General features: G+C 37.3%; 1 protein-coding gene across 1 annotated transcript in view; it reads right to left on the bottom strand.

Moving 5' to 3' along the window:
* LOC107689678 (trinucleotide repeat-containing gene 6C protein-like) overlaps positions 1–17,867 on the bottom strand; it is a 50,975-nt gene extending 33,108 nt beyond the window's left edge. Inside the window, exons 1-3 of the mRNA XM_016487800.1 lie at positions 17,837–17,867; positions 14,724–14,826; positions 14,172–14,193 (exon numbers count right to left, since the gene is read on the bottom strand). Of these exons, the coding sequence (XP_016343286.1) occupies positions 14,172–14,193; positions 14,724–14,826; positions 17,837–17,850 (139 nt within the window). The 5' untranslated portion in view covers positions 17,851–17,867. The remainder of the gene's footprint in view (positions 1–14,171; positions 14,194–14,723; positions 14,827–17,836) is intronic.
* Between the last annotated feature and the right edge of the window lie 2,178 nt (positions 17,868–20,045).

Here is a 20,045-nt window from a genome sequence, read left to right as displayed (position 1 = left end):
CCCCGGAACGCGATTTTTAACGGGGGACCCCCTCGAAACGCGATTGGGCGGGTTTTGTTGTGAAAACCTGGCAACCACTTCTTAAAAGCAGTGGTGACCTCAAGAGGAGGAAACGCATCAAACCAACAAAACACCCCAATCAATTCAAGCAGGTAAGTTTCAATTACATTTTTAATATTTTAGAGCTTCTGTTCTGTTGGGAATATATTTCCTAATTTTCATTTGAATTTCGGATTGAAATAAACATCGCCGTTAGCATATACGTAGTTAATCGTTAGCATAAGCGCGGCTAACGCAACCCTAAGAAGAATAATTGCCATATAACTATTGTTTATTGTTGGGTCATGTTATCTAACAAATAAAATCTTATTGTAAAGTGTTTTTAATACTACAGTTTGCATCTATTTGATATACACTTAATATTTGTAATCTTATCTAAATTTCTTATAAAAGCTGAGGTTTGTTATTTCCTGAAAAGTTATATTTTAGCTGGTGTCAATGATCTAATGTTGCATTTGGTCAGACTCAGACTTGCTTTACTTAAGTATATTACATTTTCCCTTTACAGCTGCAGACTGAGGAAGATCCTGAAACACACCAGCAAACCCTAAAACAGACAACAGTTTACAGATGTTTTTCAGTGGCAGCAGAACTGACTAAACTTTTGGGTGAAACTTGTTTACTTTTTTCATACTTTTATTACTTTTTTTATAATTTTAAATAAGTATAAAGAATGGCATTGGTTTTGTACATTTAATTTTTGTTTAACGTTATTAATAAAAATGTTGTTCAATTAGCATGTTTTTGTGTTTTGCTTTGGTACCGAAATTGGTACCGAGAACCGTGGATTTTCACTGGTATTGGTACCGAATACTGAATTTTGGTACCGTGACAACACTAGTACCAACACAATTCGGACGGTACCCTTAAAAGTACCGAGTTCGGTACCCAACCCTAGTGTACAGAGGGTATATGTGCATGTCCTCTGGAGCCAGACACACAAGCGATTCTCCTTTGGGTGGCACTTATTACAAAGACACATTGTGATGCCATGTGCATCCCCAGGTCCCAGACTGTGCTTGTTGCTATGGAGATACACACCTTGCAGTTGTTTTTTCTCTCTGCCTCTCCCAGATCTCATCACAGCAGAGCATCTGTCACTTCCTCACAACACAAACAGACCTCCCTTAGGCTGCTACAGGACTCACAAAATGTAATAAACTGACAGGTCAAAATATAGGTATGAGTGAGCAGATGTTAAAAGATAATATAGTTTTAAGGGAGGCAGTTTGTGTGCAGTTAACCAAGAGGTTGGCAAAGGAAATGATGGGTAATGCTCTTCAGGATAATTGCTATGTAAGGATCTATGTAATTTGAAAGGCTATGGGGACATCGCATTTTGTGCTTTGTCAGCGAGAGAAGATGCAATAATCAAACACATCCTTCTGCAGGTTTATATAGAGCAACAATAAAAAAAATGGATATAACTCAATTAAATTAATTTCTCAGAATTAAAGGTGGGGTAAGCGATTTCTGGTAGCCAATGTTGACATTTGAAATCACCAAAACAAACACGCCCCTACCCCAAAAGGGTCTCGCCCCTATTTTGATAGCTCCGCCCCACACATACGTACGCAACCCAGGCAACGATTAGTTCTGTGAAAAAGCAAAACCAATGTTACACCGTGTCTACACCGGACGCGAGTGGCGCGGCGCGACAAAATACTATAGAACTCATAATCAGTGATGCTGTCTACACCATAGATATATATACATATCTATGGTCTACACTGGATGCGGCGAGGCACGACACGACAAATCTCCGACAGAAAACTGCTGCTGCGTTCTATTTATGACGTATTGACACAAATTTAAAATGATTTTCAACGGTCGCTTTGTCGTGTCCAGTATACTAGACAGACTTTAGCTGTTGCGGCGCAGACACGGTGTTACTCACCTATCGAGAAGAAACAAAGCAACCTCGGCGTCCGATCGCAGGCCTTCCGCTCTTTGAGTTCTCTCCAGTGCTGGAAAGCTGATCCGATATTTACACGGGTCCTACTTCTTGCCTTAAGCCTTGTTTCGTTCCGCAGACCTGATCATTCTCTCGTCCACATCATGAGTCGACACGCCCCTTACTGCTGATTGGCTACAAGTTTGTTTTGCTATTCGTCCCGAATCAGTTTTCTAAAGCGTTTTTAAAAAATCGCTTACCCCACCTTTAAGGCCAGTGATCGGCTTACAATAATAATAATTTTTAGTATATATTAAAGTATATATTAAAAAAAGTATTAACCACATAGCAAAGTTGTTGTTTTTTTTGATAATTAAGCTAATTAAATACTTTACAAATGATAGGTACACTACCATTTAAAAGATTGGGGTCAGTAAGATTACAGACTTATTATGAATTTATTATATTATTATAGACTTATCATGAGACATTTATTATGTCTTATATTTCTTGAGCAGCAAATCAGCATATTAGAATGATTTCTGAAGGATCATGTGACACTGAAGACTGGAGTAATGAGGCTGAAAATTCAGCTTTGATTCACAGAAATAAATTACATTTTAAAATATATTAAAATAGAAATAAGTTACTTTAAATTAAATAATATTTCGCAGTATTACTGTTGCTGCTGTATTTTTCATCAAATGCCTTAGTGAGCATCCAACATCTTTCACAAACATTCAAAAATAGTGCCAAACCTAAACTTTGAAACAGTAGTGCACTTGATCTCTATTGATTATTTTTCTTTTTATTTGGATACTAGGGTTGGGTACCGAAACCCGGTACCAATATGGCACCGGTACCTATGTAACCGGTATGTACTAGAACCGAATCCGAACGCAGATTTCGGTGCCTCATTTCGGTGCCATGCCTGAGCGATCGATTGAAATATTTGTCCTCTGGTTCTCTGAAACGGACTAAAAAACTTGACCCTCTAACATTTGCACTCTCTATACTATTTCTATTCTAATGGCCAATCCATGGGGGAATTTTTATTTATTTATTTATTTTTTAATAAGTATTGGTTCAGGCACCGTTTTAAAAGTATCGATTTGGCACCGGTATCGAAAAAAAAACCAAACGATACCCAACCCTATTGGATACAGATGGAAACAATTTAAACATGTGTTGTATTAACTCACAAACAGCTTCGCGTTATGTAGCATGAGTTAAAATCAAAAGACTAAAAAAAAAAAAAAAAAGTATAAATTATTAGTATGACTAGATTGAGTCACGTCTTAAGCCATCGTAAAATAGCCTATGAGGAAACTGAGTTTTCTGCTCGGGTGTCAGATATACCACAATACAACTGAATCTCAACAAGCGGGCCACATAAAATTGGCTTGAGGTCTGCATGTGGTCTGTGTGTTGACTAGCGCTGCTTCAGCACAAGCGAATAATCTTTTGTTTTACAGTATCAAACCCAAGATGTCAAACAAAATAGTCAGCTCGTGGTCAGTGAGTCCAATACCCTGCAGCAGTGAGATTAGCTCTAATACGATCTACACCGAGACTGACGTGCGACCTGACCCTGCCAATAGACACGTTTCTAAGGCTTCACGCATAAGATCATGAATCAGTGGAAGCCAATGCAGGGAAATCACCATAACGCTCACCTATCATGCTAATCTTATCGTTTTCCGTGTTTAACCTTGCAGGAACGAGAAGAGTCTGGAGATCTTAATTAGCGGCGTTTAAATACGCAGCTGTATTTAAGTCCTGTGGTTTCTCGCGGAGAGATGAAAAGACCCGCATGAGAGGAAGACTGAGAGCTGCTCTACATGAAAACTGGAGCGACTGGGGATGTGCCTCATGGGACAAGCATAGAGCAGAGAGAAATCCTTACCATAGTCACCCTCAATTAACCGCACTTCATATGAACACCACCCCCCCCGGCACATCAAGTCAAGTCAAGTCAAGTCTGCTTTAATGTCAATTCTTCCAGATGTACAGCACATACACTCAGAGAATTGAAATTGCGTTACTCTCAGACCCTTGGTGCATACAGATAACACTAACAGTAGAACATAAATACAGATATACAGATTAAATATAAAATACAACTATACAAATATACAAATAAGGTAAAATGTAAAAAAAAATATAAAAAAATATATATAAAGCAGCACACGGCACTTGGCAGATAGAGTGCAAACCAGTGAAGTAAACAACAGTGCAGATATAATGATTTGTAGTGCAAAAAGAGCTTATTTAGACTGATTAAAGTGACAGTGTGTGTGTGTATTTGGGTGGGGGGAGTGGGAGAGTCCGTCAGAGGGTCAGAGTTCAGTGGTGCGTGGGGCAAAAGAGGGGAGGGGGGGCAAGGTCGGGAGGGAGTTCAGCTTCCTGACAGCCTGATGGATGAAGCTGTCCTTCAGTCTGCTGGTCCTGGCCTGGAGACTCCGCAGTCTCCTCCCTGATGGCAGCAGACTAAAGAGGCTGTGTGTTGGGTGGGTGGGATCACCTGCAATGCAGAGGGCTTTGCGGGTGAGACTTGATGTGGTGCATGACTAGCCGTTCAAAGCACTTCATGAGGATGGGGGTAAGTGCAACTGGACGGTAGTCATTTGGGGATGTGCATCATGGGACAAGCATAGAGCAGAGAGAAATCCTTACCATAGTCACCCTCAATTAACCGTACTTCATATAATCGATTCTCTTAGTGCATGTGTGTTTTGACCAATCACAGATGTTATTGCGACTAGAGGTGTGAATCTTCACCTACCACACAATTCGATTCGATTAGATTCCGATTCAGAGGGTAACGATTCGACTGTAAAACGATTCTCTATGCATCACGATTCATCTTTTCCTCCAATAATTTTCGTAATAATTACTATATTAATCATAATATATTTTGTTATTTTATCTTCTTTATTAAAAATACAAACTAAAGATATCATTTTATATCTAAACAGAATCATTCAAGTAAAAACAAATAATCATATGTAAAAATCACTGCATAGTCTTTAGTGTATTCATTACAAATACAGTAGTTCAGTCAAGAGCACTGAGTGATCGCTTTTCTTTTATTGTTTGATTAACATTGAGACAGACGGCCTATATATCAAGACCTACTGAAATGCACAGATCTAATATAATGTTACACATGTTATTATATAAGAAATTTTTCCCCAAGACCCCAACATTTCACTTAAGACATAACAGATTATGTTTGCATGAATACTCGCCAAGACAGATATTTTGAAATACTGTAATTCTGTGTGTATGTGTATATTGGAATTGTGCGCTGTCTGAGAGGCGTCTTTGTGCGCACACTTCGCATGTCTCAGTCAGCGTGAGTAAGAAGATCTTTTTTGTGGCTTATCGTTCTTAGCTCTCTTAACATCAATCAAGTCCCACACTTAATTTGCTTTGCTTCGATGGAGAAACACAACTTTTTAAAACAAAGAAGGTAGAACTCTCAGAAAACGTACAAATAAAGATAATTTTAGATGTTTCATTACTATGTGTAGCATTGAGATCGCTAGATGAGAGCTTAAAGGGGTCCTATTATGCTCTTTTACAAAGTCTTGATTTTGTTTTGGGGGTGTACTAGAACATGCTCTCATGCTTGGTGGTTCGAAAAACGCATTATTTTTCACATAATTTACATTATTAAAATACCTTTCTCCCCAGCCTGGCACAAACGGCTCGATTAGTTCCGGCCTTGATGAAGGTCCACCTTCCGAAAAACAAAATGTGTTGTGATTGGTTCGCTGTCCCAGTGCGTTGTGATTGGCGAACAGCTTAGACGGTGTTTCAGTTCTGCCACGCCCCCTTGCTCCGTCTTCCAACAAAAGCTTTTGGGCGAATCCGGCACTGTACTGTCATGTTGTGGAAGCTGTCCTCAGTAAAATGCGCAGCACACAATAGCAAACTGGGGTTATAATGCTCAGGAACAGAGTTAAAAAATAAATTGCAACCACTGTTTCCTGACATCATCCGCTTTCAGAAGCCCAAACACAGACGTTTGGGCACAGAGGTGAAAAAAAAAACAGCGTTTCAGGCAGTCGCGCACCGGACGAGAAGCACAGCGTCTCGTCGCGCCACATCTTTAAAATTCAAATACATTATTTTCTATGAGTGTAGGCACACCGGCGGCGCAGTTCGGCGTCTGTTACCCAGCTATGTCGTGTTATACTTGTAAGAATTGTTCTAGACATGCCGAAAATTTGAAGCTACAGCACAGCAGCTCTTCTTCTTCGTTTTCTCTGATGCACTAACTCTGCAGCAGCACTTCTTCTTCGTCGTCTCGTCTGATGCACTCACTCACTACACACTGACTAAAATTTAAAAAGTGAAAAAGCATAATAGGACCCCTTTAATGAAGTCATTTTTGTGAAAAACACAAATTCAACCAAACCATTTTTCACTTGTTTTGCCTGCAGCTCGTAATTAGCAATCGTACACATTCAGACTGCTTTTGCCAGCATGGGTCATATATCTTTATTCAGCAATCATGCATTAAATTGATTAAAGTGGCAGTAAAGACATTTATAATGTTACAAAAGATTTTTATTTCAAATGAATGCAAAGAATCCTAAAAAAATAAAAAAATAAAAAATAAAATTATCACGGTTTCCACAAAATCAGCATATTAAAATGATTTCTAAAGGATCATGTGACACTGAAGACTGGAGTAATGGCTGCTGAAAATGGGCAATGGTAATGTCAGCTTTCTTATCATAGGAATAATTTACATTTTAAAATATATTAAAACAGAAAACTGTTATTTTAAATTGTAATAATAATCAAAAAAACAAAACACCAAAAACATAAAATCAAACATAATTCAAAAAATTATACAACATAAAAAAAAATTATTTAAGATCCTTAATGCTTTCGTGCCAGATAAATACTGCTCTAATTTTCTTTGACAGTTATAAAAATTTATAAATATTGTCCTCTTAAATGGCTGAAATGTAGTTGGTTAAAAACAAAAAGCATTTAGTAACTTGTAAGTGTAGCTAGCTACTTCATAAAGAGGTTCATAAAGGCTGTAGTTTAAATACTTCAAATTATGATTAGCTTTGTTTCAAAGTAACTTTCCCAACATTGCGTCATAGCAATGAGGCCACAAATTTCACTAGGGAATCTGCTATCTCTGGACTGAGGACACTTCTTAAACCAAAGCAATATGCACAAGCCTCTAATCTGGGATGAAGCACCACTAATTGCTAAACACTGAGGAACCGCACAGTAACCTGCCGCGTCGGACACCCTAGGCTGGAATTAGTGAAGATGAGCAGGTACAGCCTGTGGAGCAGATACCGGAGCTCGGCTCACCTGACCTGTGCTACCGGTGTGTATGTGTCTGCGTTCTTTCACTCCACATTCCACCAAACTGTTTGACATTCAGATAGGAACATTATGAAGATAGACAGCTCTATTATAAGCCATTCTGTGCTTTCCCCACCATCCCTTTGTTCTACTATTACTACTATAGCAGGGCTTCTACGCAGAAAGTGATCAGCCACACTTTTAAACACACACACTCAAGGACAGAACGCTTATAAGAAGAGTCATTTTTAAAGGGAGATCATACACACACACACGGCAGGCAAAAAGACAAGATGGTGGAAGGCTGCACTGCCTGAGGCAGGCTATAAATACTGACCCAGTCAGAGAACGTCTCTGTCTCTCCACACACAAACACCACCTCCAACTGTTCAAACACATACAGACACACACACACACACACACACACACACACACACACTCCAAATCAGAAATCGACCATGCGAGAAATTCAGCAACAGCAGCATGTCTCACACTGAGTCCTGACCAGTCACAATATGATAAAATAACAGCAGCATGTGATACAATGTTCTCTTCTGTGTTGACCTGTGCGCAACAAGCAGCATGGCATTTTGTCGATCGCTTGGTTTCCATTTCTGTCCTGTCGCACTTGGTAGCCCCACCCACAGTCAAATCTAATTGGCCTAAAACCCAGTTCTACAAAGCTGTTTATTAAACAACAGATGTTCACTACTTTTTGCACAGTGCTAAGTTAAATTGACATTCGACAAAAAAGACGTGCACCTGAAGATACAATTATATTTTGATGGAAAGACTAAACAAAAGGCCTAAATTTGTCAGATTAGCTGCTTGATCCATGACTCTCCTTGTAGTAATTGTAGTAAAAGTCAATTTTCAATCAAATAAATGTAATCGGGCAGAGTAAATTGTGCTATCCTTTCACGCACACATACATGCAGCAGAGCAAAAACCTAAAGAAAAGAAAGCAGGAAGGCATCAGCATATTGGTGAGGATTTGCATCACCATTTGTGGGATGTTGTAAAAATAGTTACCTTTGTACAAGTGCACCAATTCAACCGCAGTGTCTTTGGTTCTCTATGCAAATCAGCGGAGCTTCTTTTTAGAGCCTGATGTTTCTCAGAGAAGCACTGACTCTCCTGCGACGCTGCTGACTTGCACGTATGTGAATGTGGAAAGTTTCTTTTTGAAATTCAAACTGCATCTGCTGTTACATAGAAGAGACTTTAACAAAAAGTTGGAACGACAGCTTACAGGACATTTACATGCTCAGCACATGTGTTGTCGTGATTTGTACAAGAGAAGAAACACACAATCAAAAACTCTTGCTATGGGAAACCAAACATGAAGAGGGGGTCAAAGCAAAGCACAGAAAACTACATGTCATGCAGGTGACGTTCAAATTTGACAGAATTAAAGGCAGAATTAAAAAGTATATTAGTTTTACTACTGATGAAAATAGATGGGTTTATAATATATGCCATTTCTTATTTCTGGGATCCTTTGTAAAGGTCTCATTATATTTGGGGATCTTTGCTTTACAGAATCGACTCAAAAGAGTGAAAGTCTAAGAAACCGAGAAGCCCATTTCATCCCACTGACTCCATGAGGGCATCTCAGTACAATAAAGCTCCATTATTAGGCTGCAACTTACCATATAATGCAAAGTGTTTGTGTAATTTACTAAATGAGAAAAGGATAAAATCTGTTACTAAAACGAGCAGTGAAAAAATCTTTAAAAACTTGCATGTATGGACTGCCCTAAGAGGATGCTGGAAAATAAAATAATACTGGAAAATAAAATAATACTATATTAGATACAGATAAACAAGATTATGTTACTGCATACACAACAAATAAATGTCAAATCAAATTGTTTCATATCACGTTTTGAGAACATTCCACCATCCAAAGTCATTTAATTCAGAGACCTGATTCAAGTAGTTACCACTGAAGCAACGTCCATAAATTATAAAATTATATATATATATATATATATATATATACACACACACACATATAACTAAGTTATAATATAAATAAATAAATTATATACACTGTTATATAAATCACTAATACATTTTAATTAAATATATAACAAATAAAATTAATCACAATGCCTTTTCAATAACAGAAAGGCTTCAATAACAGAAAGGCACAAGACTGTTTCAAAAGGGACGCCAGCTATAGCACCAGCCTCCTGCAGGGGGAAAAGTGGCACTTAATTTGGTGCCTGTGTTACTGCCAAGAGACGTTTTTAGTAACAACAAAGTGAATTTCTAAAAAGCAAGTTCAGAGCTTGAAAAGAAGCATCCAAAAACCATGATTCACTAGGCCATGAGTCATCTCTCTGCTGCCCTGCATGCACACAGTGGGTAACGGCTGCCCTCTCAGATGGGCTGTCTGGGTAAGGACTCATGGAGCAGCAGCCTGTACTCTGCCCGTACAGCGGATGCCAAGGTCTCAGGGGATCAAACTCCTCCTTACGAACAGAGGAACTCAAGGACGAACAGCCAGACTGAGTCATTAGCAGTAATTAACGATGGCCTAACTCGGCAAATATGGCATAGGAAAGTGCTGTAATGAGCAGATCCTTAAAGCAGAGCAGGTGTTAACTGACAAACAACCTGTGTTGATGTTCAGCCTGACGTAGGCCTGCTGGGTAATGGACCCCTCTAGAACTGCCCCTGATTGCCATATCAAACAGACTAAAGGATGTTTACACAAATAACGATAACTATTGCGATTTTAGCATCCACACCAATGAACAACAAAGTTCTGTTTACTATAAGTGCATGCTGCAGATATGTTGTCTGCCACTTAAATCAGGTGGGTTCTGATTGGCTGTCAAAATTTTTATCATTCATCAGCTGGACAAAAAAATAATTCTGAAGTTATCCCAACTATATTGTTCCTCTGTGTCATTATTAATAAAACTTTATAGTTATCGTAACAGTTACTGGTGTGAACGGGCTGCAATACAAACAAGGATGTCTGAACAATAAAAAGAGTTGCTGCTCATGTTTTCCTGAGGTTTAGGAGTGAGTCAAAAATCAATAAAACTGCAATACAATACAATGCCATTCAAACAGTGGCACAGCAGTCTCAGCAAAATATTGTAAAGAATCACTGACAAAATTAAGATACTTCATTCTCAATAACTACCAGATATTGTTTCTCAGTATGTGAGTTTTCTGAGAATAGAACCTATGATCCAAGTGTTGCTAGCACCATGCCCTACTAGTTGAGATACAATTAGAAGAAAATATGGGTCTCACGGTCCACACTAAAAGAACTAAGCAAAAATGTTCATGGTATGGCTCTACTGAAAAGTATAATATAGCCTAGACTTGTGATTGAGGCTGAGCTGGTTTCTTGCTACTGCATGACTCCAATAAAACTCTTTTTAGAATCTTTCAAGATTTGATGACATGCAGAGTGCAAACCTTCGTAAATCCAGCAATTAGTGTACACAAACCACTATGTCCCAAGTAAACAGTACCCACTCAATCACATTCCTCAAGATACAACGCATATATAAAAATTCAATACATTTCAAAGTATCCCAATATCATAATTGGATTCAAACCGAAACTGACCTGTCAAGTGGGTCAGACCACATTATAAAAATGACAATCTCAGAGTTTATGCTTATTTAGACAACCAGCTTCTTTATTACTGAAAAGTAGGGCAAATGGTATGTTAAAGACAAGCAAAAGTATAAAATAAGTGTGCAAGACAAAGTACCCGTTGCTGAAGTGGAAAAAGTGTGCCTGAACCGAAAAAAAGAGCAGAAACAACTGAAATATCTGGTTTAGCACATCAAAAACCTGATTAGTCCATGAGGTATGTGTGTATGAGATTGAGATAAGACAATGAGTTAGAAAGTGAAAGAGAAAGAAATAGCTTGGGAGTAAAAGGAGAGGTGAAAGGAGGATTTTTTCAGTTGCCTGAATATCTGCCGAGGTCTTTGAGTTTCTCTGCGGCCAAAACAAAGACACTTGAGCTGACAGGAAACTTAAGCAGGTTCTCACTCTTTCTTACACACAGTTCCATCACTCTCTTCCTCCACTGACACAGACACCTACGGCGGCTTTCCATCAAACTTTTTTCTTCTGTTATTTCTCTTTTTTTTTCTCTGTTCATTCCACAAAAATAATCAGTTTGGCAAGAGCACTTCCCTGTGAATTTCTCCAGGTTGTGTGTGTGCATGTGCCCCTGTGTGGGGCCTCCTGGGCCTCTCTTGAAAAGAAAAAGTTGGCTCTGCAGTCATCTACTGCTCACTCTGTACCAAAGCACAGTGCTGTTTCCTCCAGGAGTCTCTCCAAACCTTCATGCCTCAGAGCTTAGCTTCACCTTTCTCTAATGATGCAAACGCTCTTTAGGTGACATCATACCGAATTTAAAATGTCCATTCAACACTCAGTGAGCAGCACATATTGAATATACTTTTTACTAGAAGGAGGCACTGTCAAAATGGTCAACTAGTAGGCGATAAGTGAGGCCAACTACTTTTTTTTTCTTTTTATGTGGCTTTAATGTTTGTAGTGGCAGTGCTTTAAAGGGATTTGCAGTGCAGTGCAAGCTATAGCTTAATCACAATTTTTCTGTGATTAAGCTGTTTGTGCATTTATACTAACTTCACAGAGAGTGCTTGAGCATGCTGAAAGACTAAAAGAAGTTGTGTTGAGACTTCAAACTTCACAGCTTTAACAAATTTCACGACAATAATTGTCAGTCTTCAAATCGCATGCTGTTATTACCATGTAGGTCTCGGTGTTTATAATGGCTGATGATTTTGGTTGCATAATTCAGTCATTTTGTCAGTTACCCCACTGAACAAGTGAGATTAGCATCTATACATCTTAAAAACACATCTGGCATCTGATAGACATGCTCTAAACCAGTCTAGATATACAGAGCTTTCTTAAAAGGGATAGTTAACCCAAAAATGTAAATTCTGTCAATATTTTGAATTGATATTTTGAAGAACGTTGGAAACCAAACAATTTATTTCCACTGTAGGAGCAGAAAAATTAGACATTTCTCAAAATATCTTTTTATGTTCTACAGAAGAAGAAAAAAAGTCATACATACAGTTTTGAAACAACTCCAGAAAATTCATTTTTGGGTGCACTATCCCTTTAAGACCAACTAATTGTTCGAACAGCCCACTAACTTGTGCATTTTTGCACATCCATAAAACTTTAATCAACAAAACCCACATTAATAAGGAAAATCATTTGGCACAGTTCTCAGATCACTGTATCTATTTATTTGTATCACATTTGTCAGATTATAAGAGATCCGTCACACAGACAATATATTGAGTTTAGAAGGCTTAGACACATAAAGGTCAACATCGCTCCAGGAGGGTTATGCTACACTATCACCTTCGACAAATCCTTTTCCACAAACAAGCACTTTGGTCTATCTTACTATTCTTTACGCAGAAGAAATCTAACACACATGTCGAGCCACCCAGCAACCGGTCAGCCGAATTCAAGATCTAACAGGAAGAAGGAAGAGACATATCCTTATCAGCTGAAGATAACGTGTGCTTAGGAAGCGTGGCCCAAGAGGGGATAAAGAAAGATGTGAAACATAGCAAAACCATATTAGATATAATTAGCAGAACTCTGCAAATGCCCCTAGAGCACCCCGATTAAAGAAACTAAAGATTCTCAGCGTTGACTCACACAGTGATAAAGAAATTTGGGGGATGAAAGCGTGAAAGAAGGACAAAGAGTATTTTGCAATGGAAGGTCCCTGTGAGCACTAAACCAGCATTTCTTCCTGCGTCAAGTCTGATGTTTGATTGTTCCAGCATTAGCAGATGCTCTAATGAGATTTATGACTGTCTCTCCCTCACATGACATAAGCCCCTTTCCCATCTGCCCCACGACAGCCCTCAAAAAGCCCTTTCTGCCGTCTTAAATTTACTGCCTCATACCTCACCCCTCTCAATGAAGGGGGCGTAACCTGTCCTATGGGGCGAGGAGTCCTGAACCATACACGTCAGTACATCATTTCCTCTCTTGCTCTCGCTGTCTCTCTTCCAGTGCTGTCACTCTCACTTCTCCTTTAATTTGGATCATGTCTTAGACCTGCTGTTTAACAATGATTTAACTGAGACTAACATAGGACAGATACAATTGAATTAATGGGTGTCTTTTTCTTCAACTACAAGAACTTTTATGTCCTAGTGGTTAATTTTTTTTTCAGCTTTGTTCTTTTTGTAAAACTTTTCTCCATTTAATTGTCTACTTTGCAAATGCTTTCAATGTATAGATTTGATAGTTTTATACTTGTCCCAGACAGATTTTATTTTTAAAAATTCATAATTTTATTAAATTACAATAACAATACTAATAAAAACTGTGAACAATGTACGTAAAATATTTTATGTGTAGCACCATGTTTGTGAATGAGTCATTACAAATAAGTCAACATTACATTAAGGAATATAATCCTGATTTACTACAGGGACAGTTACAACTGCTCAATATCATTTACCTTTTAAATGTTTAAAAGCACAAATGTCTAAATCCCTCAGCAGTTCGCAAACATGGCCGATTGGTCTCTACCAACTGTTGCACTGTCTTGTTCCAATTAATTCGGTTCACCCACATACAGTAAATAACTGCACAAACCCTGATCAAATGTACTGTTCACCTCTTCTCTACCCTCACGTTATAAAGATGCACTAGGCAGTTAGCATTTTACATTTCTGGAGCACATGCACCTTTTTCTTTTGCCACTCTAGTAGTGTTTGAGGAGATGCATGTGGTACAAACATATGTATATGGAGAAGATCCTAAACATTTTTTTAACTTCATGCTTCAGTGCAGCATTGCAAAGAGAATCATAACTGACCTTTGGTTTTCTGTTCAGCAGCCTGTAAGGGAAGAACAAAGGTAGATAGAAATGAACATTTTCACAGGTCCAGCGTACAAAAGCTTTATATCAAAGAAATTAGTAGAAATGACTAGTGGACCATAAATCTTGGAAAACATTAGATTGATTATAATTGATTGATTAACTATTTCAGTATTATGCTAAATAGAGATCTAGCTGAATGTCTGGTGCTAAATCAATCCAAAGAGCAGCAGGATGTGGCCTGTGTAAACTCAGTGAAAGTTGCATTAGTTAAAGCAAGATGAGAACACTGGCTTTGTAACTCCATGACGATGTCTAAGAAGTGAGCACCATAATAACTGTCTGTGTTTGAACAGAGCTTCAAAGGCAGATGCTAAACAGATTGCTGTGAGCTCTAGGTGTCCCATTTGGTACCTGTGGTTTACATTGGTGAAGATGTTTCAGAAGCTTATGACAGACTCAGTAAGGTGTCCGCTAAGCAGCTTTTATAAGAAGGATGCAAGTAAAGATATTATGTGAAAGCGTGTGGGTCACAGGAAAGAAACTGACCTTTTTCTGAGCAGCTTCCTTCTTTTTCTTTTCCTCTTGCTTTTTCTTTTTCTTTTCTTCCATCAAATGGTTCTCCTCTCGTGTGACGTGTTTTGTGCCAAGGCTGTGGAAAAGAGATCAGCTGTGTTATTTAGTCCCAATCTTTAAAACAAATACAGACAATTGACAAAGTAACTCTAAAACACATTATAAACATTTTTACCATGGTCTGTTTGAATACTCAATTCTGATTGGCTGGCAGGTATGCATTAAAACCCTTTAAATGCACAGGTAGTTCCAAGTTAGTTTAATCACCGTTCTATATTAATGCGCTGCTTTCAGTATTGACGCACACAAACACAATCACTCGCACCGAGAGAGAGAGATCAGAGATCGTAATGCGCAGACACACAAACATCCAGTAGCACAGAAACACTTTATTAATAAAACAGCTTCAATACTGGATCGCTACATTATATTTCTCAGCAATGAGGAGGTAAAATCGCTGTTTTAAGTAACTAGCAGAGCTTCATTGTTTGTAGAGAGAGATGCACAGACGCAGGTAACTCGCACACACAACTGTCATCTCTCTCTCTCAATCGGTCGATCAGTAATTCAAACAAATGTTGTAATTCATTCATTCAAATAAATGTGGTCTTACCGCACTATTTCATCTCTGTATCTGATTTGAAGCGGGCAGAATGCTAGAGTTAACGAGCCGTGAGTGACAAAAATAACCCTAATTTTTACCCTTCCGATCAAATATTGTGCTGCAAACAACTTTAACTTGTCAGTGCTGGCAAATGGCCATGGTATAAGCGGGATAATGCACGGCTAGCTGTGCATTAAACGATTTTAATGCATTCCACGTTTGTGCATTAAACACATTACTTATTGTGCTCTACTTATAATAAATAATTTTAGGATGTTTAGCAAAAATTATGTTTTCTAATGGCTAATTCATATGACATCACATTACCACCCATCAAACCAAGGACAGTTCAAGGTAATCAACAGTAAACTGATCAGAATAAAATCTAACAGACAACCAAATTCTCATAAATATATCAAAATACATAGAAATTAGGGCTGGGTAAAAAAATATCGATATCTCAATATTAATCGATTCTCATTTTTACGGAACGATATCGATTCTTAAATCCCAAGAATCTATTAGTCTAGCCTGTTTTCAGTTAATGGACGGAACGTTGAAGGGGACGGAACGTCCCATCCAATATATCGCAATAAGCACTTTGGTACTTTTAATATGAAACAAAGTCTCAGATTTCAAATTCTGTCCATTGTATTCAAACAATAAATGCCATTTTGGCGCTGTTTAATGTGAAGTGACAGATCGTTGGAGCACCTCAGATCAATAGACGCGGCAGCACATGAACTGATCATCTCCTCCACATTAATAATACCAGTTTCAGCACAAAATAAACATTTACATTTAGACATTTAGCATTTAATCAGAAGTCAGAAAGTCAGAATTATAATTGTATAATAAATAAAAAGAAAAATAGATAGAATGCAAAAAGATTAGAGAAGCAAGTGTTAGTTTTTTTTTTGTTTTAAGAAAACAAACAGTTAGTTAAGAAATAGAGTGCAAGTCTAAAAGGGGCAAGTTATTTGCACCCCAGTAGTTAGATGTTGTGACTTGGACACCTCAGCTCTCCAAGATATCTTGAAGGACCTACTAAACATAACCTAAAACATATATAAATGTGTTATACCTAAATGTTATACCTAAACATGACTAAACATCCGAAGGCAAGTTAAAAGAAAGAGTACAACTTTACAATCCGTATCCTGTCTCATGTAATCACTCAATCAGTGTTTCAGCCGTGCAAAGACGTCAATATAACATCTTGTAAACAATGTCACGTAACGTCACATTTACCTCAGAAAAACATATTCGGTGACCATAAACTCATTAGTCAGATAGAAAAATAAACTGTAGAGGGGCATTTTGCTAAATATATGCACCATATAACATTTATTATAAATTTTACTGTTCTTCAATGCTTAATTTATGTTTGAATAAATCCATCAAGATTTTATGACAGCCACCATTATGTTTATACTAAAAAACAAAACAAATTGAAGTAGAAATATTATTATGTAATTGTAACTATTATTTTAATAACTTAAGTGAAATTTTAACAAATCAGTTAATTTTAACCTTCAATATTATAGTAATGTAGTACCAACCGACTCTCATGTATATGCAAGAGTTGAGAGATGTTTTTCCTTGAGAAAATTTGGCATGTACTGTACCTGATATATCAAAAATAATCGATATTGAATCGAATCGAATTGGTAATCGAATCAAAATCACAAGCTTGTGAATGAGAATTGTATCAAATCGTGAAATTTGTGTCAATACCCAGCCCTAATAGAAATAATTAAATATAACAAAAAATATACAGAAAACATACAGTAAACACTGATAACATGTCAGATTCCCCTAATGAAACTGGCATTACTCCAGTCTTCAGTGTCACATGAACATTCTAATAACATTTCTTGTTAAAACCATGTTAAAAACGAATATGCTCCTTAATATGTTTTTAAAATATTAATATGTCTTTGATGAATATAGAACTTTATAATATTGAATATAGCAGTTTATTTAAAATACAAACCATTTGCAACATTATAAATGTTTTTACTGTCACTTTCGACCAGTTTAATGCATCCTTGCTGAATAAAAGTAAATACAGTATCTCACAGAAGTGAGTACACCCTTTAACACACCTGCTCCCCATTCACACTTGAGACCTTGTAACACTAATGAGTCACATGACACCGGGGAGAGAAACTGGCTAATTGGGCCCAATTTGGACATTTTCACTTAGGGGTGTACTCACTTTTGTGGCCAGCGGTTTAGACATTAATGGCTGTGTTGAGTTATTTTGAGGGGACAGCAAATTTACACAGTTATACAAGCTGTACACTCACTACTTTACATTGTAGCAAAGTGTCATTTCTTCAGTGTTGTCACATGAAAAGATATAATAAAATATTTACAAAAATGTGAGGGGTGTACTCACTTCTGTGAGATACTGTATGTATTAACATAAAAAAACCTTACTAACCCCAAACTTTGAAACCTTAGTGCAAGTACTTACTTGGTTACATACATGCTTGCTTTATACAGTAGCTGAAATAAAACAATAAAAATGGATGAACAAATAATATATTATATGTTTGGTCATACAGAAAGGGAGCCTACAAATCTAATCAACTTAGTGTGGCTTTTCAGACTAAAACAAAGTCTGGTTTACCACCAATAAAACTGAGCCACAAAAGCTAAAACACTTTAACAAAACCTAAGCTCTTCTCTAGTATTGAGGAAAAATACCAAACAGCCCAAAATAGAAAAAATTCCCTCACCAACACATTCATTAGATAATAAAGACCAACCTGCTTTAAGACAAAGTTAAGCAGAATCCAATCACTAGGCTTGCAAAATAAATAAAAACAGCATTGAGTTAAAAGTTCTAGTTAAAAAAAATCCGTTTGTGAACAGAGGTGAATTGTGTAAGAGCTGGTCTGAATCTTTGCACTTATGTTAACAATAGCCAGAAAAGAATGTTAACAAGAAGTTCACAGGAAAAAAGTATGTGCTTGGGATTCAGAGGGACACTTATTTTTGGAATAAAAACACTGACTTTGAACTTTGATCATTGTATGCCACCTGTTTTCAGTAAACTCTGTCTGAGTGGATGAATCAGAGACAAACAAATGTGACATGAATCAGATGCACCAAAGCAAGACTGATGGAAGCCGATGCACGCAGAGATAAAAAAAACAAAAAACAAATCAGCTGTTCTCCCCAGATAATCATTAATAAACATTTTAAACTAGGGATGCACAATATGTTGGTGCAATACCGGTGGTCAGGCTGATACTACTGATACACTACTGTTCAAATGTTTAGGGTCATAAGACATTTTACTGTTTTTGAAAGAAGTCTCTTATGCTCACAAAGGCTGCATTTATTCGATCAGAATTCAGTAATAAATAGTAATATTATTAGTTTTAGGAGAATTACTCCAATCTTCAGTGTAACATGATTCTTCAGAAATCATGTTGATTTAGTGCTCATGAAACATTTCCTATTATTATTATCAATGTTTAAAATGCTTTAAATTTGTATGGAAAAACTTTTTTCAATTATTTTTCAGGATTCCTTGGGTGAACAGAAAGTTCAAAAACAACATTTATATGAAACAATATAGTTAAATGTTTTTTACTTTCACATATGTGACCCTGGAGCACAAAACCAGTCTCAAGTCGCTGGGGTATATTTGTAGCAATAGCCAAAACTACATTGTATGGATCAAAATGATTGATTATTCTTTTATGCCGAAAAAATCATTAGGATATTAAGTGAAGATCATGCTCCATGAAGATATTTTGTAAATTTCCTACTGTAAATATATTAAAACTTAATTTTTGATTAATAATATGCATTGCTAAGAACTTCATTTGGACAAGTTTAAAGGCGATTTTCTCAATATTTTGATTTTTTGCACCCTCAGATTCCAGATTTTCAAATAGTTGTATCTCGGCCAAATATTGTCCTATTCTAACAAACCATACATCATTGGAAATGTATTCAGCTTTCAGATGATGTATAAATCTCGAAATCAAATCGAAATCAAAACGAAAACAAAGTTACACTAGCGGTGCACCAGCTTAAAATGACACGAGAGGCACGGAGGCTACTACATGCATTAGATTAACTGTGACCGAGGGACCAAACAGCGAAGCTTTACTTCCACCAGAGAAATGCCTGTCGATAGCGTGGGACCATTTTGGGTACACCAAGAATGACCAGGGTGTCATTTAATAATACTTCATTAACTTTGTTATTTACTATCCCTGTTGTAGTATTATTCATAAGTAAAAACCAACAAGATTTTTTTTTTCACCATGTTTCCAAATTCTCTACCCCAGGTCCAAAAGAAATGTAAAGAATGTACAAACTGAAAACATGAAATACTTTTGTGATCTATTTCCATTTGTTATTTTTAAAAGAGAAATACTGTCATGGATGTTTACAGAGCAGAGGTCACCTTTTTTAATTCCAATGGGACAGATGGATACGCCAAAACATGCGTATTTTATCCTCGTAACGCGATTTTTAATGGGGGACACCCTCGAAACGCGATTGGGCAGGTTTTGTTGTGAAAACCTGGCAACCTCTTCATAAAAGCAGTGGCGACCAAGTTGCTGTCTCGCCGCCAGCCAATCGCTGCATTGCTGATCGTGGTTTCGAGTATCGATACATCTGCCCTTTTCGGAGAACACGAGAACGCGTAGTAATCCTAG

This window comes from Sinocyclocheilus anshuiensis, unplaced genomic scaffold, assembly GCF_001515605.1.
Source record: "Sinocyclocheilus anshuiensis isolate Anshui unplaced genomic scaffold, SAMN03320099.WGS_v1.1 scaffold813, whole genome shotgun sequence".
NCBI classification, from domain to species: domain Eukaryota; kingdom Metazoa; phylum Chordata; class Actinopteri; order Cypriniformes; family Cyprinidae; genus Sinocyclocheilus; species Sinocyclocheilus anshuiensis.
Note: the sequence above shows the minus strand (reverse complement) of the source record. Positions and strands in the feature narration are given on the sequence as shown.